Source organism: Thrips palmi, unplaced genomic scaffold (genome assembly GCF_012932325.1).
Source record: "Thrips palmi isolate BJ-2018 unplaced genomic scaffold, TpBJ-2018v1 HiC_scaffold_17, whole genome shotgun sequence".
NCBI lineage: Eukaryota > Metazoa > Arthropoda > Insecta > Thysanoptera > Thripidae > Thrips > Thrips palmi.
The window spans coordinates 9,098,874-9,124,419 of record NW_023144626.1 but is presented as its reverse complement, the minus strand read 5'-3'; the positions used below and the strand labels follow the sequence as shown (position 1 = coordinate 9,124,419).

The window sequence follows — 25,546 nt, the reverse complement described above, 5'->3', positions numbered from 1 at the left end:
CCCAGCGTAACCTTTCCGAAAGTAGCCCCTCGTCCGTCTTTTCCCCAAATCGGCGCATTTTATTTCACAATCCTCAGGAAATAAGTATTGATTCTAAAAATAAAGGCGATTCCGGCAGACAAAAATGTGTGGGGCTTTCACTGATATAAGCAGTTATTATTGAATCTCTTTGAGTTGCTCAAAGATAATCTAAAAAGTCGGGAGCTCGGTCGGGAGGAGAAGCCGCCCTCGCGCACACAATCCGGGATATCTAAACAAGAAGGCAAAGTTTCGCAAAATAAAGGCGATTCCGGCAGACAAAAATGTGTGGGGCTTTCACTGATATAAGCAGTTATTATTGAATCTCTTTCACTTGCTCAAAGATAATCTAAAAAGTTGGGAGCTCGGTCTAGAGGAGAAGCCAGCCTTGTGCACTCAAATCAAAATTTCTGAATAATAAGGCACAATTTCGAAAGACAAGGGCCAGCTGGGCATACAACAACGTCTTAGGTTTAGAGAAATGCAAGCTGTCATTATGATATCTCTTTCAGTCACTCAATCTTAGTGCAAAAAGAGGGTCCGAGAGACCGGTGTTTTGAGGGGCTCGGACCGGCGCGTCGTCTGCCCGCGGAAATGCAGAACCCGGAATGCTTAGTGATTACGTCTGAGATTGTTCGTATTTTTTCAACGTTGTTTACTTATACGATTTATTACGATCGCAACGGTCTAGAATTGATTATTAGTTTTTAAAAATCCTATTACCTGCGGGACTATTTTCTGTTCTCTGGCTACTGGCGGAGTGATTTGGAAAGGTTACGCTGGGACGAGTAGCGGCTCTGGCCTGGCCTGGCTCATTTTGTTATGCTTACCAACGTACGGTTTAAAGAACTATTACAATGTACGTTCTAATAATTGCAACTCTGAAGCTTTACTTTCGTCTTGAAACTTTCTTGTAACAATCTGTTTTAATCATTATTATAATTCGTTTACTGAAGAGTGTATGGGAGACGTAACCTCAGATAACGTGCTTTATGCAGCTTTATGATAAACATAATTCATGATTCTCATCAATAGACCTTGTTGGCACTGCAAGCCTGATGCTTTCATGTTTATTTTATGAGAGCACTTAGGCTGTTCTATGCCTGTCTCTGTGTCTCACGTGCTAAATTTTGTTTTATCTGTCCTGCAGATGCGTCTCTTCCGAAGACTGTGCAACATCAATAAAGCAGTTATCGCGCAGTTCCTCCCTTCAGCATTTGAAGTTGCACAGAATGTTAATAGATCTGACTGCAAGGTGTATTTAACCGTGAGGAATATTTTAAACATGAAGAAACAACTGTCCGTCTCAGATTGGAGGAAGCTGAGTAAGGTTTGCTCTGAGCGAGGATTTGGATATCAAGCATTCGTTGCCTTAGTTTCTAAAGATCCTGGTTTGTCAGAGTTAAAAATATTATTTGCTGCTCTTCATCAAGAGAACTTCCTCTCTCTGATTTTGAAAGCTCAGACATTACAAGTGTTTAAAATGTATGAAGCTGACTGTACAGCAGATGACCACAAATTTATTTTAGATACTGTTGATGAAGTTACAAACAAGTTCCAAGTACTAACGCCACATATAGTAAAGCCACTCCTTTTTGGAGTAGGGGTTACTTCATCGTGGAAAGAAAAATGTGAACTTTTGGGATCAATGTTGAGCACGGTAAGAAGGTTCCCTATTGTTTGTTCTCTTGTCTTCAAAAATTTATTGTCTTGGTAGGTCTTTATTCCAAATTTTTAATTTTCCAGCATGATGCCTGTGTGCCTGAATTATCAGCCCTTGCGGCTTTCCGGCATGGTGACTTTGATTATGCATGGGATCAGCTGAGGAAGGCTGCAGCATTCTTAGGAGGAACTAATTGTTGCCCTGAGGTAAAATTTTCTTTAGAGCACAGTAAAATGCTTGAATTGTAATTATCTAAAAAAAAAAAAATTAGAGTCTAAGTAAAGTCCTGTGATCTCTGTGTTGAATCCAAACTATGCTGTATTTCCAGTTGTTTCATGGTATAGTTGAAAGCCACATTCTCTATCCAAATGAGGGACTACTGTCAAAGCTGTTTGATTTCATTCAAGAGTTCTCCCTCAGTCTTCCTGTTAGTGTAGCAGAAGAAATTGATAGTATATTAAATAAAGATGTCAAAACAGTTTCCCGATTTTCCACTGTTGGGCTGAGGTATGAGGATCCAGAACTGTGTACCTTTCAAAATGTGAAGTTATTGACTTGTGATCATTACTTTTATTCACTTGACAAAAACTCACAAACTTCTTTTTTTTACAGCGGTCACTGTAGCTGCTGTAAAAGGAAACTCAAGAAAATTCCACTGACTAGTGAAGAGAAAGATAGTTTGTTGAAAAGTGTTGAAAAAAGATTTGAGGTGAATTGCAAATTTACAACTTATGAAGCAGGTGAGCTTCACGAATTCAAAATGTTTTTGAAGATGTCTCCTCCTTTCACGGTTGTTATCGATGGTGCAAACCTGTTCTTCAGAACTAAGTCCAGTTCAAATCCTTTCGCCATTGTAAGTTTATTCGCTTCTAATCTAACATCTTCCTCAGTCCTGTTTTCTCTTTATGAGCCAGCATTCATTTCAATTCTCTTTATTCTCACCTGATTACAGGCCAAGAAAACAGTAAAGGATCTTGAGGATCGTGGCCACAAAATATTACTCCTTGGTAGGAATCATATGAGAGGCAAAACAGGCTTCACATCCGTTTTCAAGAACCACATAACATATTTTGTCAGAGACCGGTAAATTATCTTGTTTATATAATTCTATCAAAATTTTCTGTGAAAATTTTCATTTGTATGTGCAAAACTAACTCTAACTGTACATGTTTCAGCTCAGTGGATGATGCCTATATAATTTATGCAGCGGTTTCCGGAGGCCCTAATACCCTTCTTGTTTCAAATGACTTTTATGGAACTTACTACGCACGCATGCCCCAAGAATCCCGTGCTGCTTTTAGGAAGTGGCAGCTTAGTCATCAAGTTGTGGGCACTGGATATCTAGCCGCAAATTTGGTCAGCACTCTGCGTAACAACAAAGTTTTTGAGACTTCATCTTAAACTTTTGTTCTTATCGTACCCTTTTGCCACTTTTGCAGGTACTTCCAGAGTTTTCTCCAATTTGCCAGAAGTCAGAGGACGGCTCTGCACTCCATATTCCTATAGTGCCAAATAGTTCTAGAAATTCATTTTCACCATCAGGTTGGCTCTGCATTCAACGTAATGTGACAAAGGAACAAAAGAGTAAATCCAGTACATTATGGCCAGTGAGGAAATTTGATGTTGAAGATGTAGATCGACACTTTGCCTTCAGAAACCATGCCATTCAAGTCAGAGAGAAGATTGAATCCAGCAAAAACAATACTAAATCTGTCAAAAATCTAATAAATGTGAATTGATTGTGTCTTCTCCTTGACTTCACGTATAGTTCATCAAATAAATTGATTTGATTTTTTTTATATTTGATGAAGTGTTACCCTTTTCTCCGCCCGCCCATACCACCCACCACATTGCTAGGACTGATCTAGTTTGTGAAAACAGGAGCACTATTCGTCAAAATGGCGCTGCATTAAAACATGTTGGAAAGTCCATTCTGTTGGAACCATATGCAGCAATATGCATAGTTGTTAAAAATCTCATTCAACGAACGTTAATGAAAGCAGATGATACTCGTCTGGTGCTGTCGTGTGTGCTAGTTTTGGCAGGATGCTCTCATCTTTGTGATAGCCCAACGAATGGTTCCAAGAGTCCTTGCCGCGCGGGGTCCGCGGGCGCCCGCGGGGCTGAGCCTAGCCGGGAAGCATAGTTGAATTCCGCGCAGGCTGCGCCGCGCCACAGCCAGACAGACTCACCATCCCGCCCCCGCAGCCCGCCCCTATTATATTGTTAGGATACGCACTTCGTTTCTGGACTCTGGAGTAAAAGCTAGCTGACACCTTTGTGTCTCGTAGTATTAGGTATATTTTAAAGCAAAGGTAGCAAAGGTATCATCTGCTAAAAATTAAAGCTGCGAACCAACTGCGATTTTTTTCGCCAATATTTCTCTAAATTACGCGTTACGAGGCAAGCACACAGCCGGCCGCCTAGTAGGAAAGTCCCGCGTCAGCATTTATTCCGTTTCATCTTTAAAAAAAAATCCCCTTCTTTTCCTGGACGAACAGAGCATAGCCAGGAACGTGATGCCTTAGAAGCCATGGCGTGGCGTGTGTGACATTGCGGCTTCGCTGCAGCCCGCCCCTCCGGCCCCTCCGCGCTTCGATCTTGAAATCCCATTACGCCGGCCGGCGTGGCACTGGCGGGCACTGGCAGCCAAAGGGGAAAGGCTTTCTGCCGCGTCCCGTCTCTAGGCCGGGGAACCGGTAGTGCCAACCACCGAGTCCCGGGCTGAGGAAGTTGGACATCCAGCAATAGGCACGTCTCGACAAATGGATACTGCACCCAAAGCGGAAAAGCAGCTGTTGTTTTTATCTTTCAATTTTCTTCAGGTTTGCAACCCTAACTGTGTAGCGCAGGCAAGGCGCGGCGCGTCAAAGGGACTTCCCCCGACGGCAAATTCCCAATTTCCGGTGACTCAGCGCGGCCCCACGCCCAGCCCCTCCTGGTCCGCCGTTTCAAACCGCGTCCCTCGCGGCCGTGCCTTTCGACCGGCAAGCCGGCAAGGAGGTTCCGCAAAGCCTTAGTGGCGCCGATGCGCGGATTGGCCGCCCTTCTCTGCCTCGCTGTCTCACTCCCTCCCGAAGGGTCCCCAGGGTCCCGAAGGGATGGTCACCCCCTGCCGAGTGGTTTATCTTGCGGGTTCGCGTTCACTGACACCGTGGGGCAGGGGCGGGCGGGGGTGCATCACGCCCTGTAGGCTACACAGGGCGCCTCGTCTGGCACGCTGGCATGGCGGGGCGGGCGGGGGTGGTTTGGCAGCGAGAGCCGAGCGCGCAGCCGAGCGCCGGCCGAGCGGGACCCGAAGGCCCGCCCCCCTCGCGCCTCGCGCCCCCTACGTGGCTGTGACCGCCTGCTCGCCCTGCCGCTGGCCGCGACTGCCGTGGCGGGGGGCTGGGCTGGCTGGGCCCAAGCTGGGCGGCAGGGAGCGCCGGGCCGGGGCACTAGAAGCAGCCAGACGCACCAGTCGCCCACAGCAAGCGCCACGCGCACGCCGGCAGGGACGAGTGGGGCCAACGCGAGCGGCCAGCGGCAGAGCGGCAGTGCCGAGCGGCCTGCCTGCCTTGCCTGCCTGCCCCTTCTCCGCGTGTCCCGCGTGCCGCCAGCCCGATCCGCCAGCCCCAGCCGCCAGCACGCGTCGGGAAGTGCCCACCCCCGGCAGCCCCAGATAATGCACGCAGGTAAGAGTGTAGGCCGTAGACCGGGGCGACGGGGCCGGGTGCACACGCTGCACACGCCGGCAAGGACCAGCCACTCTGCCGCGCTGCCGCGTGACCTCCAAGGGAGGGGGTGGGGCTGCGCTGGCTGCGCTGCTGGCCCGCCACAGCGGCACAGCCGTGGCACAGCCGCGGCACAGCCCGGCAAGGCGGGCGGCGAGCGGCATTTCCTAGCGAAACAATGGGAGGGGGGCAGGGGGTGGCTGCGAATCGCTGGAGCCTGCTGGAAGCCCGCTGGAAGCCTGGAAGGCCGCTCAATCCACGCCGCTTGCGTCGCTTGCGTCGCTTCCAGTGGCGCTGCCAGCACTGACGATGAGCAGCGCCGCGCCGGGGCCAAGCAGGGCGAGGCGAAGCACGGCCAAGGAGAAGGGTCGCCCTGCTTTCACACGCCGAGCCGCGCCGAGCCGAGGGGCTGCAAACGGGTGGCCCGTGGCACCGGGTGGTCGCTGCTGTTGCCATCACTCGCGCCCACACCGCCAATGCAGTGATGAGGCCTTGGGGATACCGGATGTACAGAAGCGGAAATCTGGTATGGGCCGCCATGCATGCGTGTGGCCATTGACTTACGTGTGCCAGCAAACAAATTGAGGACGCCTATCACTTTTTTCGCCGTTTGCACTTTCTTTCAGTACTGCACGAAGATGGCCCTCGACCGGTATCTTCTCGACAGCACCCGACAAACATAGAATAGGGCCGTTAGTGAAAACGTTTGTTTGGTTCCCTTTGTGTTTCATGGAGAGCGAAATGTCAGAGGTAGGGCTGGGCGGTGAGGAAAAGGGCGACAGAAAGCGAGGTGGCGAAGCTTGAAGCCTGCGGAGCCCACCCACCCCAAAGCTAGGGGTGGGTGCCTTGCCGTGCCGTGCCGTCACACAGTTAACAATGGACGGCTGCAGCCCAACAGATACAATGACACAATGTCAATGAATTCGGAATGCCGCTCGGTCTGTCAGCTGTCATAATTTTTCGACAGGAACTGTTTCGTTCCTGACAGTCCTCTCATTCAAAAGAAGCTCGCTCAATGAAACTCTGTCAGCTCAGTGATAGAAAGAATAGCCGAGCAGGAGAGATACGGCGACTCACAGACGAGTGTCGTGTCTCACTAAAATTTAAAAAGTCACGGAGACGAAAGACAAAACTTTCTCATATATGGATCATCAAACTTACTCTGAGCAGCACACACGATTACGACTCGTCGTTTCGTTTCGATTGCGTGACATGGGTCGCTCTATCTGTTAGTGGGGCAGGCCGACAGGCAGCCCGGCAGGCAGGCAGCCCGGCCACACGGTCCCGCGACACAGAGTAACTGGCTGGTCGACGAATTTGTCGCAGCGGTGTCTTTCTCTGTCGTTTCGTGTTGGAAGAAGCCGTGTTTGCGAGAGGAGGGAGAAGGAGGGAACTCCATTGAGAGGCTTGCAAAAAGTGCAGCAGGCGATCCGGAGAGGGGGCGGGGGTGCCTTGCGCGCTGGAGTCAGGACATCGCCGTTGCCGCCCACTTCACGTGTCGTAACCTACTTTTGAAAATCCACTTCCCCGGCCTCGTTGCCTCGATTTTCCAAAACACGGTGCTCTGCCGCGGTGGCGTCGGCGTTCTTCGCTCTTGGGCATGCTCTTGGGTTGCCTGGACGAGTTTCCCGTCGGTTACGAGGTCGACCTCCTCGCCCCCTTCCCCATGTACTCCGTGCTGGCCTGGCCCAGGTCGCGGGTCACACTTGAATATTTCACAAGCAGGTTGGGAGCCTACACCCCGACCCTCCCCGACCGCCCACACACACGCAATCACTCCAGTGGCCACTTCGGCATGCACTTTGAACCCCGTTTCCGGGCGGTAGCGGAGCGCCACCTCGCAAATTGTCCCGAATGCCTGATTGGTTGACGCTCGCGTGGCGTGCGGCAGGCATGTGTCTCTCTCGCACCCGTAGGGCGTCCTCGTGAGTGCGAGAGAGACAGAGCGACGTGAAACACAGAGGCCCGTGTCCGCGTGGCGCGTGGCCCTCACTGCAGGGATGCCGCGCTTGTTAGCCCACTGTAATACACGGCGCGCTATCTTGCGTGGCAAATAATGACAGCCCTGTGCCTGGGGCCGCCCTCCCCCTCCACACACACACACACCAACCCCCCCCCCCCCCCACACACACACACACCGTCTGACACGCCCTCGCCGTGGGCAGGTCAAAGGGATCTGAGACCGCACTGCCAAAAGCGTCCCGAAAAATACCCATGTGAAGTAGGCACGCCCCACGCAAGAACGCACGAAAATATAACAACCACACTCTAAATGTAGGGTGTCCAGAAACTGGGCGCCTTTGTCGCCTGCTCCACTTTTTAGGGTGCCAAATGTCGCCCAGTTTCTGGGCACCTTTGTCGCCCAGTCTCGGGGTGGACAAATCATACAGTAACCGGCCCTCTCCCATGGTAGAGGATGCACAGGTGTCTAGTTCCTGGGCGACTAAGGTGCCCAGATTCTGGGCACCTTTGGCACCTTAGTCGCTGCTGACCCATGGGTGAAGGCAGGTTCCTTTGTGGATTGTCCACCCCGAGACTGGGCGACAAAGGTGCCCAGAAACTAGGCGACATTGGGCACCCTAAAAAGTGGAGCAGGCGACAAAGGCGCCCAGTTTCTGGACACCCTACATTTAGAGTGCAGTCCATTGTAGACGGTTAGTAGACAATTGTAGACATAGTACTTTGACCTAGTATAAAAAAGAAAAAACAAGAGAGAAAGAAGTTTGGAGCTAAAAATGCCTCGACGAGGCCCATTTCTTGCTTTTTGCTGATAAATTCCGACAGAGTAAATAAAGGTTGCCTATCTTCCAGGCGTGTCTCGTACAATAAAAAAGGGGCGTGTGGCAGTCCAAAAAATAATGCAACTCTTTTCGAAATGACCAGCCACAGCGGCACCAACCTCAAAAGTATATCCTTATCTTTTCGGGCTGTGCGCCCGGCCACCGCTTGGAAAAAGATGATACTATGCTTGTACGGCCACCCGGTGCGCGGTGCGGGACTCTCAAGGACACCAACTTTGAAAATAAAAAGGAGCGGCCGCCGCGCGGGCTGCACGGGCCACACGGCCCTCTGGCCGAAAACGAAAACCGGCGGCAGCAGCTCGGGACGAAACGCGAAACGCGATACGGAATACCCTGCCGCCGGATTCTGCCCCCGGAAGAGGAAGGGGCTGGGGGGATACCGCTCCCCTGAACGCCGTGGCCTTGGCGCCAGCAGGGCCAGCAGGGCCAGCAGCCCCCAGCCGTCGTCATCTTCAATCCGGACATCTGCGCGAGTTTTTGCCGCCGCGCCGCCGCCCCGCCTCCGGGCCGAAACGCCGAGGCAGCAGGGAGTCCAAGCCCACGGCGGATGCATGAACCCGGTCGATTAGGGGAGTAGCGGAGTGAGGTGGTGTGCGCAGCGCAGCAGTGAGGCAGGACTCAAGGGGGTTGCCTACCCGCCCTGCGGGCCCCGCCTCACTCTTCCAAAAAACTGCGTTTTTCGCGCAACGAGTGAGTGCTAAACTCCTGTTCGGCGTTGAGGCCTCGCCTCGGCTGGCTTCATCTATTATTCATCCCGAGGACATGACGGGGCGGGGCGGGGCGGGGCGGGCGCTAGATGAGGCGGGGAACACCGCGGGACGATACGAGCTGTGCCACGCAAGCTGGACCGACCGAGCTTTACAATCGATACGCAAAATCAAAACAGAAACCGAAGGAGTTTGTTGCGGCAGCCAAGAGCCTAGTAATCCTCCTTATTTACTTCAATAATTGCCTCGCTCACGGCTTGGCCGGACTTTTCCCAGTTTCGTAAAAAACGCTTTGGTTTCAAGTGCCCGTGAGAATTAATTCGGATTCATTATTTATTTAATTTCGTCCAAAAAACAGTAATTTTCTGCTGTTGCCACGACTAAGTTCTTGTTTTCTCGGCGGGGGTTAGCGAAGTGTGTGTGTGTGTGTGTGTGTGTGTGTGTGTGTGCGCGCGCGCGCGCGCGCGCGTGTCGTCATGCCCGGCCATCAGCAGTCCGGGGGCGTCGGGGTGTGAGTGCCAGCGTCTGGCTGCCTCTGGCTGCTTCTGGCTGCCTCTGGGTGGAGAATTTCAATATCACTAGGCACGGCGACCATTTCCGCTGGAGCCCTGAAAAGGCAGCCCGGAGCAGCAAGCAGCAGACTGCATTAAATTTGCCTGCCGGGGCTTGCATGCTTGCATGTGACGGGCGGGGCGCGGCGGGGCGGGGTAGACCGCGGGGTGGAAGGACTGTTGGGGTTCGCGGAATGCTCACTCGTTGCCCACGAATTACACTGGGGGCTATTTTTAGTCCGGATCGGTTACACAACGCGACGACTAACCGATTTGCCGGTCGATTCTTCCGCATGCCCGGAACCCAGTCCCAGTGGTCGCTGTCTCTCTCGCACTCGCGGAGTGCTCCCTGTAGGGGTGTGAGAGGGACGGAGACTACCGGGACCGCGCCCCACGGGTCCATTACACGCTTTGCCCTCGGGGGCCGACTCGTTCCTAGTGGCCTGGTGAATCGGCGTGCCTGCGAGGACTGCACACGGCGGCACGGCGCACAGTAGGCCAGAAGACTGGCGCCGGCGGCCAAAACTCTAGACGCGTTTTGAGCTCCAGAGTCGCGAAATGGAACTCGAACCGAACGTGTGACCCCACCAATGGATTGCTCTCCGTACGAGGAATCCATTGGTGAGGTCACACGCTCGGTTCGAGTCCTGTTTAGCGACTCTGCAGCTCAAAAAGCGTCTAGAGTTTCGGCCGCCGGCGCCGGTCTTCTGGCCCACTGTGCGGCGGCGCGCTCCAGCCTGCCCGCCGGTCGGCCACCCCGAGAAGCGCGCCGTTGGCCTAACGGGGCGTCGTGTACACTGGTCTGGCAATCGGCTCATCCTGCATGATGCATCCTGAATGATGCATCCTGCATGATGCATGCGACGAGGCGCCGTCGGCCTACATGCAACGCGAGCCGCAGACCGCGGAGACAAGCGATCCGCCTCCCATTTCAGACATTGCATTGCATCGGGTGTTTGTCATTCTGGGAGTCTCGTTGGGATGGGTGCGGGGCGTCAGGCCGGGACCACGCCGGGGCCACGCCGGCGCCACGCCGGGGCCGGCTGGCTCATTCCGACCTTACGCCGCTCTGTCTCCCTCGCACTCGAGGGGCGTCCCGCAGGTCGCAGGGGTGCGAGAAAGACAGAGCGACGCCGCTCGGGATGTGAGGCCTACACTCTAAATGTAGGGTGCCCAGTAACTGGGCGCCTTTGTCGCCCGCCCCACTTTTTAGGGTGCCAAATGTCGCCCAGTTTCTGGGCACCTTTGTCGCCCAGTCTAGGGGTGGACAATCCACAAAGGAACCTGCCTTCACCCATGGCTCAGCAGCGACTAAGGTGCCAAAGGTGCCCAGAATCTGGGCACCTTAGTCACCCAGGAACTAGACACCTGTGCATCCTCTACCATGGGAGAGGGCCGGTTGCTGTATGATTTGTCCACGCCGAGACTGGGCGACAAAGGTGCCCAGAAACTGGGCGACATTTGGCACCCTAAAAAGTGGGGCGGGCGACAAAGGCGCCCAGTTACTGGGCACCCTACATTTAGAGTGTAGGTGAGGCCGGGCCGCTACTGCGTTATGCAACACGATGCCCCAGCTTCAAGGTGTGCTCGCGCGGCTCGCGCCACCCCACGTGCTCCGTGCTCCGCCCTCTATAATCACTCAAACTCCCCCACCCCCACCCCCACCCCGGGCGGGCGGCCCGGCCCCACAGTGGGCCAGAAGACCAGCGCCGGCGGCCAAAACTCTAGACGCGTTTTGAGCTCCCGAGTCGCTAAACAGGACTCGAATCGAACGTGAGACCTCTCTCCTCGTTCGGAGAGCAATCCATTGGTGGGGTCACACGTACCGTTCGAGTCCTATTTAGCGACTCTGGAGCTCGAAACGCGTCTAGAGTTTTGGCCGGCTCCACCGGTCTTCTGGCCCACTGTGGGCCCGTCCACAAAGAAGGCCCGCGGCGAGCGCCTGGCGGGTAGGCCGCGGCAAGGCTACGCTGCGCTCGCTGCCGGGCGGTTGCCTACCCGCCAGGCTGACTCCACTCGAGACTGCCTCGCTGGAGGGAGCGCGCGTTGCTCTTCTTTCTGGAACGTTTCCCTTTTCCAGTGTACCGTCATCAATCAGTCTCGCGATCAAATGGAGGCGGCGACATGTTTGAAGGTCTCAACAAAGAGGGTTTCCGTGCCGTTGGCGAGACGCTGCTATTTGCACTCGGCTGTCTCTCTCCCTCTCTCTCGGCACTCCAGGCCCGCTAGTGGGCCAATACGGCGCGGCGCTGGCTGGCCCGGCTTGGGGTTGACACGAATTGGTCTGGGGCGGCTCGGATCGAATTGACGCGAGGCGAGATGCCCGCCAGTGGGGCGGTGGAGGCGGCAAAGGCCGTCGTGATGATGGTCCGGCCGGTCTGGCCTCCGATGAGTGCGGCACTGCCAGGCACTGCCAGGCACTGCCAGGCAGTGTCCGAGATTAGACCGGGGAATTGTAGCGTCGGGGCGGATCGCTCCGTCTCGCTCGCACCCCCGCGGGCCGCCCCACAAGTGCGACGGAGACAGAGCGACGAAAAGCACTTCGGAATGCGAGTCCCTGGCCGCTTCGCTTGCTGTTCACGTCGCAAGCTTTTAATTATTTCGCGGAGCGAAACAAAAACAAAGAACATTAGTCGGCCGAGCAGAGTTTCGAGTAGCTCCTCCGTCGAGAGGCGCGCTGGCCCGGTTACTTTTTTGATGAAGGGCGACCATCCGAGAGGGCCTTTTTATTTTCCCGCGTTTTCCCGCGTGTCACGGAAAAAGGGGGGAGGGATGACAAAAGCGAGCGGGCGCCGCAAAGTAACGCCTCACGTTTCCCCCCCCACCCCCTTCCCCCTTTGCGGTCCCCGGGTGATCCACATCCTGATTGGCTTATGTGGACAGCGTGCCGCCCGGCGCGGCGGGGCGGGGCGGGGCGCGCGGCCTGCGCGATGTTGCCGGGGAGCGTGGCCAACTTTGGGAAGCAAATTAGTTGCTAGTTTGCGAGAGCGCCTCAACCGGCCGCACGCTCACAGATTGGCTCCACACGCTGCCGCTAGGGACTGCGGCGTGCGGGCGTACACCGCAAAAAAAACAACAATGTTTGATTAAGTTTTTATAAACTGCTGGCGTGAGTCGCGTATATTTGTCGTACGTGGCCCATGAAACACGTTCCAGCCCATTTTGAGTTCCACACTCCAGGCCAGAAGTGTGCGAAGAGAGCGCGGAGGGCCAAGCTCGCCGCTTTGCGCCACCACTCCGACTTAAAAAAAAAAGGATTGACCGTGCTCTGGTTGGCAGGTGCAGACGGTGACCACTCCGCGGCACCATGACGAAGAAGTTCGATTTCGACTGGCAGATCCCCGTGCCGCAGCCGCTGCTGGACGGCTGCGTGTTCGACCGATGGACGGACGAGGGCGGCATCGAGGCGGCATGCATGTTCAAGGTGGACGAGTTCGGCTTCTTCATCTACTGGAAGAGCGAGGGCAAGGTCAGTGCCTTACAGTGGCCCGCCGGTGGAGGCGGCCAAAATTCTAGCGCCAGTCGCCCAATGGGACGCGAACCGAACGTGTGACCCCACCCATGGATTGCTCTTCGAACGGGGAATCCATTGGTGGGGTCACACGTTCGTATCGAGTTCTGTTTAGCGACTCTGGAGTTCAAAACGCATCTAGGGTTTTGGCTGCCTCCACCGGTCCTCTGGCCCACTGGCGTCGTGCGCAAGTTCTGTTGCAGGGCGTCCTTTTCATGTCGTTTTTATGACCTTTCCATGTCGTTTTCACGTCGTTTGCCTCCGCCCAGGATGGGGACGTGATCGAGCTGTGCCAAGTGAGCGACATCCGCGCCGGCGGCCTGCCCAAGGTAACTCACTAATTCATTTTCCCGGCGCGGAATAATGGAGCGCCTTGTCCGTTTAGCGTCGCCAACTCGCCCGCCGTCGCCCGCAGAAAACGACCGCAACTGCGGAGAATGCCCTCGGCAGTTACGGTCCGCTTCGAGGGCGGAGGGCGGCGTCGAACTCGCGTGTCACGCGACACCGTGTGTCCACAGGAAATGAAACTGACGGAGAAGCTGCAGGCCAAGCACGGCACCGACCTGGAGGAGAAGTCCCTCACCATCTGCAGCGGCACGGACTACATCAACATCAACTACCAGCACGTCGTGTGCCCCAACAGCGACACGGCCAAGGTAACCGACGCCATTTCTGCAAATCAGTGCGGGACTAACGTTTTTGTTTTTCCAATCGGAGTGCCGTTGCGTCCCTTGTGATACCAACTTGCCCTCCCACACCCCTTAGAGCCTTACATAAATGCCTGGTTTGGTTGTGCACCGCGTCACTGCGGGGCTCGGCCAAGCCTTGGCCGAACCCCTGCTGTTCAAACTTTGGCGAACTTGGCCGAGGCGTAGGAGGGATTTCTGCTGGGCGTGAACCGTTTCGACCTCCCTGCAAACCCATCGACCTATGCTGCTGGGTCGGGCCCGTTCGGGCCCATGCAAGTGCACTGTAGGCTTCGCTGTGGCTGGCCACTGCCGCCGGGCTGCGCCGGGCTTCGGCAGAGCGCGGGAAAGGGGGAGGGGGAAGGGGGGGGAGATTGTCCGGGCCGCCCGTAACCACCGAGCCCTCGGTCTGCCTACCTCCCAGGCGCCCCATGCATTTTTATCAGGGACCCTCTAAATTTCCACGCCGACAGGGATGGGTGCGGGCTGTAACGTTGGACCAAATCGGTGGACTTCTTTTTATATTTCTTCTCTGAAAGCGACGTTGTGGTTTCCAGGAGTGGGTTGACGGCCTGCGCGCCATCACGCACAACATTAAAGCTAGTAACGTGTGTCCCATGACGAATTTGAAAAAGCAGTAAGTGCGAGTAGGAGGGCTGTACATAGCGGTGCGATAGCAGTGATAGAGTTTGCGTGCACTAGTTTGCGCCTGCCTTCGAAGCGGCATCGCAGGAGGATGGTAGACGCCCTCCAGTTTTATTTATTTTTTAACTGCGTTCTTCTTGAATTTTTTTTTGCGGCAAAAGTTTATTTTTCTTCACAGTAGCGTAGAACATTTGACTACGGAGGGAACAGTGCACGCGCACTGTGAATTAAAAAAAAATAACCTCAGAATTAGTTTGACGCAAACTGCATGGCATGAGCGACCGTGGAGACTTTAAACCTTTTCACCATTTGTGATGACAAACACGTTTTGTTCTATTTTTGCTCCTGTTTTGACTCTTGACTCACGTGAATAAGGCATGCAACTAGGGGTGTAGCTGTTCACACTCGTCATGTCACGATCTCCGGGGCGGTTCGCTTTGCGTACCCGAAGGGACGGGCACCGCGCACGCACAGCATCGACACTGTTGGCCATGATGACGGACTGCGCTATTGTCGATATTATCATGTTTTTTCCTCTCTCTATGCTTCCTTATGCCTTCCTGACATTGACTATAATTTTTGTTCCGCTCTGCATGCGTAGACCTGGCAGGCTGGCTTGCGGAAGATCACCCATAACAACAAGATCAACAACATTTGCCCACGGACCAGTCTCATGAAGCAGTGAGTTGTGGACGGACTTGCCCGTCGAGTGCTTGCTCGCTTGTGTCTCGCACAGACCCGCCAATCCCCTCAGGCAGGCCATTCGAGTCTACCGTACTCACCAGGACGCCTTCTGGAAAATAGTTCGCGAATAAAATCAATTCAAGTCTTGATAAAATCTGTAACCCAAGTAATGAATCGAGCATCGAGCATAAAATATCCGTGGACGCAGGAGACGGACGGTTGGTGGTTGTCCCCGACTAACCCCCTTCCCCTTCCGCAGTTGGATGCGCCTCAAGATGCTGACGGACGCCAAGGGCCTCGTGCCCGTCAAGGTGATCGCCAGGACCTTCGCGTCCGGCAAGACGGAGAAGCTGGTGTACCAGTGCCTGGCCGACCTGGAGCTACCCAGCGGCAAGGTAAAGGATCTCAGCGATCGCCTTGCTGGTCCAAAGATGTTGTGGCGATTGGCGATTGAACTCTCTTTTCCAGAACGACTCGATCGAACCGGACGCCTTCACGTTCGACAAGTTCTACACTCTGTACCACAAAATCTGCCCGCGGAACGACATCGAGGAGCTGTTCCAGTCCATGTGAGTGCTCCAACAGTGAAACGACGACAGTGTAAAACGGCGCGGTGAGCACGTTGATTGTTTCTGCCGCAGCACCCAGGGCAAGTCCGACACCATCAACATCACCCAGTTCGTGGACTTCATGAACGAGAAGCAGAGGGACCCGCGGCTCAACGAGATCCTGTACCCGCTGTACGACGAGAAGAGAGCCACGCAGATCATCGAGACGTACGAGCAGAGCGAGGACGTCAAGAAAGAACGTGAGTGTCGAGTCGCATCGCGGACAGCGTCCACAATGTCTCCATCTTTCTTTTTCTTCTTCTCGATTCCAGGCAAGTTGTCCAAGGATGGGCTCATCAGGTACCTCATGTCGGACGAGAACGCGCCGGTGTTCCTGGACCGCCTGGACATCTACATGGACATGGACCAGCCCATGGCCCACTACTACATCAACTCGTCCCACAACACCTACCTGTCCGGGCGCCAGTTCGGTGGCAAATCTTCGGTCGAGATGTACCGGCAGACACTGCTGGCGGGGTGCAGGTGCGAGGGTTTTCCCGCGGCTAGGGTTCGACTCCCGGTAAGAGCGCTGCTTCACTGTCTTTTTTTTCGGTTTTTAGGTGCGTGGAGCTGGACTGCTGGGACGGCAAAGGCGAGGACGAGGAGCCCATCATCACCCACGGGAAGGCCATGTGCACCGACATCCTGTTCAAGGACGTCATCTACGCCATCCGCGACTGCGCCTTCGTCACCTCCGAGTACCCCATCGTCCTGTCCTTCGAGAACCACTGCTGCAAGACGCAGCAGTTCAAGATGGCCAAGTACTGCGACGAGATCTTCGGCGACCTGCTGCAGACCGAGCCGCTCCCCGACCACCCGGTGGGTTTCAGATCCTTTCGACGGCGCCGACTCGCCGGCATTGTAGCTTCTAACCTGCGTTGTGGTTGCAGCTGGAGCCGGGCGTGCCGCTGCCGCCGCCCAGCGCGCTCAAGCGCAAGATCCTGATCAAGAACAAGCGGCTCAAGAAGGAGGTGGAGCAGCGCGAGCTGGAGCTGTTCCGGCAGGGCCAGCTGGTGCTGGACGACGAGGAGAAGGAGGACGCCTCGGCCCCCGCGGCCCCGCCCCCCGAGGAGAAGAAGGTGAGGGTCGCACCGACCCGTGCGGTGCTTGGCGCACTGTGCTGTGGCGGCCGAGGCTCGTTTTGACGGCCTTTGTGACTTGCAGGAGGAGGAGGGCGCCCCGGACGCCCCGCCCCCCGTCCAGCACACTGGCTCCACCACCAACGTGCACCCCTGGCTGTCTTCCATGATAAACTACGCCCAGCCCGTCAAGTTCTCCGGCTTCGACGTGGCAGAGGGTAAAGATAGGCCGCAGCGCGCAGCCCCCCTTCCCTCTGGCCTTCGGTATTCCAACGCCCGAGTGAACCGTGATTTATCCTCTTGTTTACAGAGAAAAACATCCATCACAACATGTCGTCCTTCGCGGAGACAGCCGGCCTGGGCTATCTCAAGGGCCAGGCCATCGAGTTCGTCAACTACAACAAGCGGCAGATGAGCCGCATCTACCCGAGGGGCACCCGCGCCGACTCCTCCAACTACATGCCCCAGGTAGGCAGCCCTGCAGCCCGGCGCGGCGGTGGTTCCTACAGCGACTCCACGTCCCTTCCGCTTGCAGGTGTTCTGGAACGCGGGCTGCCAGATGGTGTCCCTCAACTTCCAGACGTCGGACCTGCCCATGCAGCTGAACCAGGGCAAGTTCGAGTACAACGGCAACTGCGGCTACCTGCTCAAGCCGGACTTCATGCGGCGCGCGGACCGCAGCTTCGACCCCTTCGCCGAGTCCCCCGTGGACGGCGTCATCGCGGCGCAGTGCGCCGTGCAGGTGATCGCCGGCCAGTTCCTGTCGGACAAGAAGGTGGGCACGTACGTGGAGGTGGACATGTACGGGCTGCCCACCGACACCATCCGCAAGGAGTTCCGCACGCGCATGGTGCCCGCCAACGGCCTCAACCCCGTCTACAACGAGGAGCCCTTCTTGTTCAGAAAGGTAGCGCCCCGTGCTGTACGAGGTTCGAGTCCCGGTGGCGCCAGCCCGTAACTTTGCTCTTCCCGGTGCAGGTGGTGCTGCCCGACCTGGCCGTGCTGCGCTTCGGCGTGTTCGACGAGACGGGCAAGCTCCTGGGGCAGCGCATCTTGCCGCTCGACGGGCTGCAGGCCGGCTACCGCCACATCTCCCTCCGCACCGAGGCCAACTTCCCCATGTCCCTGCCCATGCTGTTCTGTAACGTGGAGCTCAAGATCTACGTGCCCGACGGCATGGAAGGTACACGCTTTTCGTAAACACTACAGTCCTAGACGTGTTAAGGTCTCTACGCAACACGAATTTTCCCGGGTGATGCAATGTGTCCGTTTCCTCGCAGACTTCATGGCGGCGCTGTCCGACCCGCGGGCCTTCCTGTCGGCGCAGGAGAAGCGCACGGCGCAGATGGAGGCCATGGGCATCGAGGCCACCGACATCAACACCAAGGACCTGGTGCCCAGCTCGGGCGCCATCAAGAAGGGCTCCAAGTCCGGCCAGAAAGGCGGCGCCGCGGCGGGGGGCAAGGCGGAGGAGAAGAAGGAGGGTAAGGACCGGAAGTGGGGCGGGAAGCGGGCGACCGGACGAAACGGCGTACGTCAAATGGAAAACCCATGGGAGGTACACTGTTCCGTGCGGCGCCCTGACGCGAGGTAACCGGAAACCGATTGTGCGCAGAGGAGCTGAAGCTGGAGGCCCTGACGGTGGAGACGCTGCGCGACGAGAAGGGCTTCCAGAAGACGGCCAAGAAGCAGCACAAGGAGCTGGACGCGCTGCACAAGAAGAACGCCAAGGAGCGCCTCTCCGTGCAGAAGGCCCAGTGCGCCGCCATCGAGAAGCTGGCCAAGGGCAGGAGGTGAGGCAGAACCACTCGGCGCCTCCAGTCATCCCCTTTTCTCTCTCTAACCCACCCCCTTCTCGCCCGCAGCAAGGAGGAGTGCATGTCCGACCCAGTCATCCGGAAGCTGGTGCAGGAGCAGACGGCCCAGTGGTCCGAGATGGTGGAGCGGCACCGCAAGGCGGAGTGGCGGGCCATGCGGCAGCAGGTGGCGGACCAGGAGGAGATCCTCAAGACGCTGCTCACCACCACCCAGGCTGCGCAGGTCAAGGCCCTGGAAGCCAAGCACGAGAGGTAAAACGCATTTACCGAAAAAAGTTGCCAATTTTCTTTGTTTTTTACAAAATTTCTTTGTTTTTCCGACAGAGACTTGAAGGAAATGAACACCCGCCAGGCCAAGATCTCCGTGGAGACCATGAAGGAGGTCGCCAACGACAAGACCCTCAAGACGAAGGGTGACAAGGACCGGCGCCTCCGCGAGAAGAAGCAGAACAACACCAAGAAGTTCATGGAGGAGCGCAAGATGGCGCAAATGAAGCAGGGCAAGGACAAGGAGAAGCTTAAGAAGAAGCACGAGAAGGAGACTGAAGCGCTCACCACAGATGTCCAAAACGTCAGTTCCTCCCTTAAGTATCAAAAACGCCATGTAAAAAATAACAGATTTTCTAACATATTGTCACGTTTGTTTCAGCTCGTTAAAATGTACAACAACGAAGAAGCGGAGTACGACCTGGGCTCCAAAGATGAGTTCTACGCGTAGATGTCTTTTCGACCGGGAAGCGTCGCACTGTAACGACGACCTGCTTCCACCTGAAGTGGCCTAACTGGTTGGCCTAACTGTCTTAGAAGTGATGGACACATTTTGCGTGTGTAATCCTTCTCCTGTTTTTATATTCTTTTTCTAAACGAAATCAGAAATTTTCCTTTAGGGAGGTAAAAGTTGTGTCACCCTTAATTTTTGGTGAAATAACATCTCAATCATAATTCTACTTAACACCGGGCTGTGCGATATCTCTCCATGGCGTATGCACTCTCAGAACGAAGTTTTCATTGAGAACGATACGAAATACGAAATGAGGTGATATTTTTAAATTGTTTTCATATTGTGATATTAATATAGAATTAATTTCTAAGCATTCCCTCTTCATACTTATTTACTTTCCTAGTAGTTGTGGTGTGCTACTTCTGAGCCCCATCTTTTGCCAGCGGAATAATTCTTTGTACTCGATTTTTCCCCAGTCAACATTCACTTTGACTTTAGTAACTTACTTAAACGTAGGATAATGGTTATATCTTGGTCCAATGTAAATATAGGTAGCGTAAGTACCATCTACTAGCCGTTATGGAAGTTGTCAAACATAGATGGTTATGCCCAGCCCATACCGGGGTCTCTCAGTACCTATGTTAATTGACAAAGAATTTTGGAACAAGCCTGAAGTACGGCCACCTTTTCTGCCTTTAAAGAATGGAGTTTCAATCATGAACTCTGCAAAATTGTTGTGTAGGTTAAATGTGTGTTAATGACGCCCAGATTTGTTGTAGTAATCGGTGCCCACGTGGCGGATGCGGGCGTGTGCAGCGTAGCATTGCATGCACGTAACACAGACGCTTAGTACACGGTTTTATTTTTGGTAGGAAGCTTAGGCAGATGTACTATTTGTGATTTAGTAGGCCAAAGATTTGGAAAAGTATTGCCTTTATTGACTGAAAGCGCGTGATTGGTAGAAAAGAGCTTGCAACGTAGATAAAGTTCATCCAAGGGGTCAATTGATACCAGCGAGACAAATTCGTCCATGGCATTGTGTCCAATATTATTATTAACTTTTAAAAACTAAAGACCTCCCAAGCAAGTTTTCACGTAGTGTTTAATGTGTTGACAGTCGATCTTTATTGATGGCAAATGTGATTGTTAAAAGATATCGTGCAACACCCGTATGAGGGGATTTGCACAGTACCAGCAAAAAGGGAGTTTACGCATTAAATTTTTCAGTAATGCTTGCTGCGCTCTATCAAATCATGTTTTAGAAAAAGCGCAAGTGAAGAAAATCATGAGAATTTCTCATTTTAAAGTTCAAGTTTAAAGCTACAATTATTTCATACATTTATGATTCCTGATTCATTCATGTATGAAAGGGTCCAATAAATGCATTCCTAGCTGTTGCCAAACTGATACAGGATGGGCGTTCTTTCATCAAAAGAGATCTTGCAACTTACTTTTTCTTAATTTGTGGAATTTCTTCCGTAACTGAAAGGGCAATTCTCGTTTCTCCCGAACGCCCTCCTTTATAAACCACAGGTTTGTGCCAAACCTTCTGCCTTGGAGGATGGTGCATACTTAATAGATTTAACTTTAAATTTTAGAAGTTTTATTATTGTTCCTAGTTTTCTATTTATTATACCCTTGAGAGTATTTATTGTTAGCCATACTTTGGAATGGCGTTTATTTTAAGGTGACTTATCGTTGAGATCAGAGCCGTTATTGAAGACGCGAGTTTGGTGTCTGATGGACTTTGATCTTTTTGTTGTTAATGCAACTTAGAATCGTCTGTGCCGAAAGAACTATAGCAACAAATTTGTGATGTTTTACTACTGCGTTACTGAAAGAAACAGAACAGTGAGTGGTAAAACTGAAATTATTTTCTGGATTCAACAAGAAGTCGTATATCATCCGAGGGAGCCGTCTTTGTTGCTGAAGTTCGTGGACAGTGGAATGATGCACGTTCGCTCAATCAAATTCCTTCCAGTTTACGGGGCGTTTAAAATTGTGTAATGCCATCCAACATATTATAATATGTACATCACCCCATGAAATGTCTGTGAATCGGTACCGAGACGGTAGGTGGTTTAGTCGTGAGTACACGGGACCAGAGTGAGATCGAGTGTTGATAAGTTGCAAAGAAGACAAGACAGTTATTGTGCGCGTTGACGGTGGCGTATATATCATAACCCGATTTTTTCAGTTTTTTCTTTTGTTGGTATCGCTTAATTAGGATACCGCTAGTAGCTATGTTATAATGTCCTTCAATTTCATTGAGAGTTTTCTGTAAACGAGGTTTATTATATCATGTACTTCTTGTTTATCGTTGGTGTCATGAATAAACAGTTGAATGAAGACAAATAAACTGCAACTCGCCTTGGCCTTTTTATTCATCCCACCAGCCCATCCGCGGCAAAACAGAACTTCAAGGACCGCTTTGAAACGCTTCGTACGTTTGTCAGAGCGTCGTCTCGTCACCACGACGCCACGTTGACCCTGCAACGACACAGCCAGTAGCGCTCCATTCTATAACACAGAGAAGTTACACCTTGACAGTGGTGCGCCCTCACCTGCACGGCGGCTTGCCGAGGGCCTGCTTGGTCATCCCCGCCACCGCGACCATGTGCTCGAGCTGGGCGATCCTGGTCTCCATGGTGGTGCGCAGCACCTGCGAGGACTCGAGCTGCTTCTCCATCTGCTTGATCTGCTGCTCGTAGGCCTTGATGCGCACGGACTTCCTCTCCACGATGGCGTGCAGGTCGATCAGCTTGCGGCCGGCCGCCGCCTCCTGCGGCCACTGCAGGCCCTGGAGGCCCTGGCCCTGGAGCAGACTCGCGGTCAAGGAACCCGCACAGTGGGCCAGAAGACCGGTGGAGGCGGCCAAAACTCTAGACGCGTTTTGAGCTCCAGAGTCGCTCAATGGGTCTCGAACTGAACGTGTGACCCCACCAATGGATTCCTCGTTCGGAGAGCAATCCATTGGTGGGGTCACACGTTCGGTTCGAGTCCCATTTAGCGACTCTGGGGCTCAAAACGCGTCTAGAGTTTTTGCCGCCTCCACCGGTCTTCTGGCCCACTGTGCCCCGTGCCCCTCCCCTCGACGCGCACCTCCCTGTTGTGGAGCACGCTGATGAGGTTGTCGCGGACGCGCAGCACGTTCTCCTGGTCCGCCATCATCTTGTCGCGGCGCGCCAGCTCCTGCCGGCACTGGCCCAGCTCCTGGTCCAGGCGCTCGTTGTGCGTCGCCAGCTCCGCGAACATCTCCTTCATCGCCTCCATCTCCTGCGGGTTCAAATCCACCCAAAGTCGCATTTTTCTTTCCTTATTTTTTTTTGACTTTCGTTGTCTTTTGTGCGCGACGAGTACCTCTCGGGTCGTTTCTCCCGGCCGCAGAGCGAGGTAGTGCTTGAGCTCGGCGTCCTTGTTCTCCAGCTGACGACTCCTGGAAACACGAACACCGTCAGAAAGATGAGGCAGCCGCAGAGAAACCTCCCCTTGCGCCACGCTCTGCTCACCTCGCTTCCAGCTGCCCCATGACCGACTTCAGCTCGGTGCGAAGCTCCGATATGTCCGACGAACTCTACAGCAAAAAAGGAACCGCGAAAAAATGACCGCAGTGTAGGTAGGTTCGTTTGGCCGGAGGCTGGCGCGGCGTACCGCTTCTCTGAGCTGCTCGAGCTGCGCTTTGAGTCCGTCCCTGTTGGCGCGCAGCTGCTCTAGCTCCGCCTCCAGCTCCGCCTGGAGGTCTGTCTTGGCCGGCGGGGCCGCGTCGTCGCCCGCCTCCCTGGCCATCCCAATCTGGGACAGCTTGGCCGCCGTGGCTTTCAGCTTCAGCTCGGCTTTCTCCCTGAAAAGGCAGCCGGTTGCTTGTTTTTGTCGCTAGTTTTTGCTTTTAATCCCGCCTTCTTTTCCATGCGACGTGGACCTGTTCTTTGTCTCCAGCTGCAGCATCTGCGTCACGCTGCTAAGGCGGCTGTTGAGCTGTTGTTTGGAAACGTCGCCGGACTCCAGCTCGGCGATTCTGCGGAGAGACCGGCTCGAGTTACCTTACCGTTCCAAGAGTCTTAAGCTTGGTGTTAAGTCCACGGCGAGTTGTACCTGGTCAACGCGGCCTGCAACTCCTTCTCACGTTGCTCCAGCTCCTTCCCGCGCTGCTCCAGCACCACGTTGCGCGACCGCATCTTCTGGTTGAGGGAGTGCACCAGGGCGCTCTGCTCCTTGAGCTTGGCGTCGTCCTCCGCCACCTTGGCCGTCAGCGTGGCCTCCACATCCTTGATCTTGGTGCGCATCTGCTTGATGGAGCTGTCCATCGCCAGCTTGCTATTCTTGAGCTTGGCGGCGGCGGCGCGCTCTCGCTCCAGGTCCTTGGTGCACTCCTCCAGCTTCTGAATGAGGTCCGAGTTCTCCTTCTCCAGCAGACCGCGCATGAGGGCGTTCTCCTCCACGGTGGTGCGCATGATGTTGGCGGCCTGGTCGCTGTGCCGCGTCACGGCCTGTGCGGGGCATGCGTGTCGGCGCGTCACTCCCACACTCACACCAAGTGCGACTGGGGACATTACCTGTAGCGCCTCGGCTTGGCGGTGCGACAGTGTGGCGGCGAACGGGGCCTCCGCGTTGTACACGTCCGTGCCCTTGTGCGCCTCCAGCAGCAGGCTGTGTCGGGAAGCCAGTTCGGCCACCAGCACCAAGAACGGCGCCAACATGGCCTTGAGGTGCCCTTCATGCTCCTCCAACGCGCTGGCCGGTCCTGCTGAGACAAGAGACGATCGTGGTTTCTCTCGCGGTGGTTAGCTGTCCGAACAGAGCCAAACGCTGCCGCCACCTTCGGCCTTGACGACGGCGACGTTCTCCCCCGCCCCGCTGGCGAGGGGCTTGTCTTTCACGCCGGTGGGGTGGCGCGGCGCGGCGGCAGCAGTCTTCTTGGCCTGCAGGGTGAGGTGCCCGTCGGCCTTGCCCGCTGCAGCCGCCCCGCCTGCAACAGGGCCTCGTTGGAGTCCAAGACCTTTCCGGCCTCGACCTACTCGCGCCTAAAACGCACCCTCACTGGCGCTGAGAGCGGTCCCCTCCCTCGACAGCTTGGCGCGCGCGGAGCCGGGGCTGGGGCCGTGCGTCGATTTGGGCCGCGGGGTTGTTGGCTCCAGCTTGGGGGTGACGGGCTCGGCCTTCTGCGCGGCAACACGCATTACGTCAGCAGCGTTGCGGTTCCGTCGCTCTCGCTCGCACTCACGAGGGGCACTCCGAGGCAGAGCGACGAACCACAGTTCGTAATCATACCGCAAGGCGGCGCTGGTGTGCCGGTAGTCCTGATTGAACCAGCCTCTGTCGTACCGTGGTGACGGACACCTTGCGGTTGACCGTGGCGGAGGCGCTCTTGGCGGCGGCTCTCTGCACCGCTGCGTTGCCCCTGACGGACACGGCGGCGGCCTTGGCGGCGTCGGTGACGGTGGCGTTGGTGGTGGCGCTGCGCGCGCTCTTGGCGGATGGCGGCCGCTGCGCGCCTCGCCCCGGCGCCATGAGCGTGGTCACGCTGCTGCCGTCCTTGGCCACGACGCCGAGCTGCCCCGTGGAGCCGCCGTGGCGCGAGCTGGACACGAGTGGCCTGCGCAGGGGTGGCTTGGCGGCAACCCCCTGGAACGGGCAGCGGAACCGATTGCCAACTGGGGGTCGAAACGGTCGGAATTCCCGAGTTCGCTTTCCGAATTTCATCCGACCAAGTATTACTCACCGCCTTGAGCGTCGTCTTGCTCGCCCCGCCGGGGGCCTTCTTCGCCGCGGTGGACGCGACTGGTGAGATCTTCCGGTCGGGCGTGGTTTGGGGGCTGTCCTGCGCCGGCGTGGGTGGGGGCGGCGGCGGGGCTCCCGGTTCGGGGGCAGTGGCTCCGGAGGGGGCGGCGGCGGGCGGAGGCGGTGGCGTCGCAACAACGTCCCCCGTGTCCGGCGGCGAGCCCAGCACGGGCGTGGCGGCCGTCACGATCACCGAGGGAATGTTCGGCGCCTAATGGGCACGCCACCGTAACCAGAGCCAACATGTAGTCGAGTGCCGCGCCTCTTCATAGAGTGCACGTTGGCCGCGCGCAGGCAAAGAGGCAGGCGGGTTGGTAGAGCGACCCGGCTAGGGCCGCGCCGCGCCGCGCCACTCCGCCAACCCCATCAAGGCCCCTCCCGCTAAGTGCTGCCTCGCGGCCTCGCGGCGTGCCCGTACCCATCAACCTAAAAAGGTGGCGAATATCGCATCACCTTGGCGTCGTCGGGGCCCGATGCGAGCGCGGGCGTGAGGCCCTGGTCCAGGCTGGTGGAGGTGCTCAGGAACACGTCCGAGACGCTGGCGGCGAAGTTGGTGATGGCCGC

At 55.4% G+C, this 25,546-nt stretch overlaps 3 protein-coding genes across 8 annotated transcripts; 2 read left to right on the top strand and 1 right to left on the bottom strand.

Moving 5' to 3' along the window:
- The first annotated feature begins 274 nt into the window (after positions 1–274).
- Positions 275–3,430, top strand: LOC117643792 (mitochondrial ribonuclease P catalytic subunit-like). 4 transcript variants are annotated; one of them, XM_034382890.1, is made up of 9 exons: positions 275–651; positions 1,169–1,343; positions 1,548–1,678; positions 1,765–1,887; positions 2,010–2,188; positions 2,294–2,534; positions 2,634–2,764; positions 2,857–3,037; positions 3,121–3,430. In XM_034382890.1, exons 1-9 carry the CDS (start codon positions 613–615, stop codon positions 3,418–3,420), a joined length of 1,500 nt encoding a protein of 499 aa, XP_034238781.1. In that variant the 5' UTR covers positions 275–612; the 3' UTR covers positions 3,421–3,430. The 4 variants fall into 4 exon arrangements, with proteins under 4 accessions (XP_034238781.1, XP_034238778.1, XP_034238779.1 ...); XM_034382887.1 differs by having other exon boundaries at positions 276–651; positions 1,169–1,678; XM_034382888.1 differs by lacking the exon at positions 275–651 and adding an exon at positions 742–877 and having other exon boundaries at positions 1,169–1,678.
- A 1,787-nt stretch (positions 3,431–5,217) lies between these two features.
- Positions 5,218–21,569, top strand: LOC117643539 (1-phosphatidylinositol 4,5-bisphosphate phosphodiesterase). Of its 2 annotated transcripts, none has more exons than XM_034382471.1 (20): positions 5,218–5,355; positions 12,733–12,922; positions 13,234–13,293; positions 13,483–13,620; positions 14,897–14,976; positions 15,239–15,374; positions 15,448–15,548; positions 15,621–15,787; positions 15,860–16,070; positions 16,148–16,406; positions 16,478–16,666; positions 16,752–16,884; positions 16,977–17,134; positions 17,202–17,573; positions 17,645–17,849; positions 17,947–18,150; positions 18,282–18,459; positions 18,532–18,735; positions 18,808–19,054; positions 19,133–21,569. In XM_034382471.1, the coding sequence occupies exons 2-20, from the start codon at positions 12,761–12,763 to the stop codon at positions 19,199–19,201; spliced, it is 3,273 nt and encodes a 1,090-aa protein (XP_034238362.1). In that variant the 5' UTR covers positions 5,218–5,355; positions 12,733–12,760; the 3' UTR covers positions 19,202–21,569. The 2 variants fall into 2 exon arrangements, with proteins under 2 accessions (XP_034238362.1, XP_034238363.1); XM_034382472.1 differs by lacking the exon at positions 14,897–14,976 and adding an exon at positions 14,208–14,287.
- Positions 21,562–24,392, bottom strand: LOC117643541 (cingulin-like). Of its 2 annotated transcripts, XM_034382474.1 has the most exons (11): positions 24,237–24,392; positions 24,021–24,170; positions 23,758–23,945; positions 23,297–23,691; positions 23,124–23,219; positions 22,856–23,045; positions 22,714–22,778; positions 22,565–22,640; positions 22,307–22,480; positions 21,769–22,019; positions 21,562–21,694 (listed from the first exon to the last, which is right to left on the bottom strand). In XM_034382474.1, the coding sequence occupies exons 1-11, from the start codon at positions 24,379–24,381 to the stop codon at positions 21,673–21,675; spliced, it is 1,752 nt and encodes a 583-aa protein (XP_034238365.1). In that variant the 5' UTR covers positions 24,382–24,392; the 3' UTR covers positions 21,562–21,672. The 2 variants fall into 2 exon arrangements, with proteins under 2 accessions (XP_034238365.1, XP_034238364.1); XM_034382473.1 differs by having other exon boundaries at positions 23,297–23,945.
- Positions 24,393–25,546: the final 1,154 nt, after the last annotated feature.

Bases quoted from the DNA above. Each gene is read 5' to 3' on its own strand.
- LOC117643539 (XM_034382471.1), top strand. From the start codon at position 12,761: ATGACGAAGAAGTTCGATTTCGACTGGCAGATCCCCGTGCCGCAGCCG. The intron at 15,375-15,447 runs GTAAAGGATCTC...TCTCTTTTCCAG, and splicing joins TGGAGCTACCCAGCGGCAAG to AACGACTCGATCGAACCGGA. The intron at 15,549-15,620 runs GTGAGTGCTCCA...TTTCTGCCGCAG, and splicing joins GAGGAGCTGTTCCAGTCCAT to CACCCAGGGCAAGTCCGACA.
- LOC117643541 (XM_034382473.1), bottom strand. From the start codon at position 24,381: ATGCGTGTTGCCGCGCAGAAGGCCGAGCCCGTCACCCCCAAGCTGGAG. The intron at 24,171-24,236 runs GTGCGTTTTAGG...GCCCTGTTGCAG, and splicing joins CGCTCTCAGCGCCAGTGAGG to GCGGGGCGGCTGCAGCGGGC. The intron at 22,481-22,564 runs GTACTCGTCGCG...TTGAACCCGCAG, and splicing joins CGGGAGAAACGACCCGAGAG to GAGATGGAGGCGATGAAGGA.
- LOC117643792 (XM_034382887.1), top strand. From the start codon at position 613: ATGCAGAACCCGGAATGCTTAGTGATTACGTCTGAGATT. The intron at 652-1,168 runs GTTCGTATTTTT...TCTGTCCTGCAG, and splicing joins TAGTGATTACGTCTGAGATT to ATGCGTCTCTTCCGAAGACT. The intron at 2,765-2,856 runs GTAAATTATCTT...TACATGTTTCAG, and splicing joins ACATATTTTGTCAGAGACCG to CTCAGTGGATGATGCCTATA.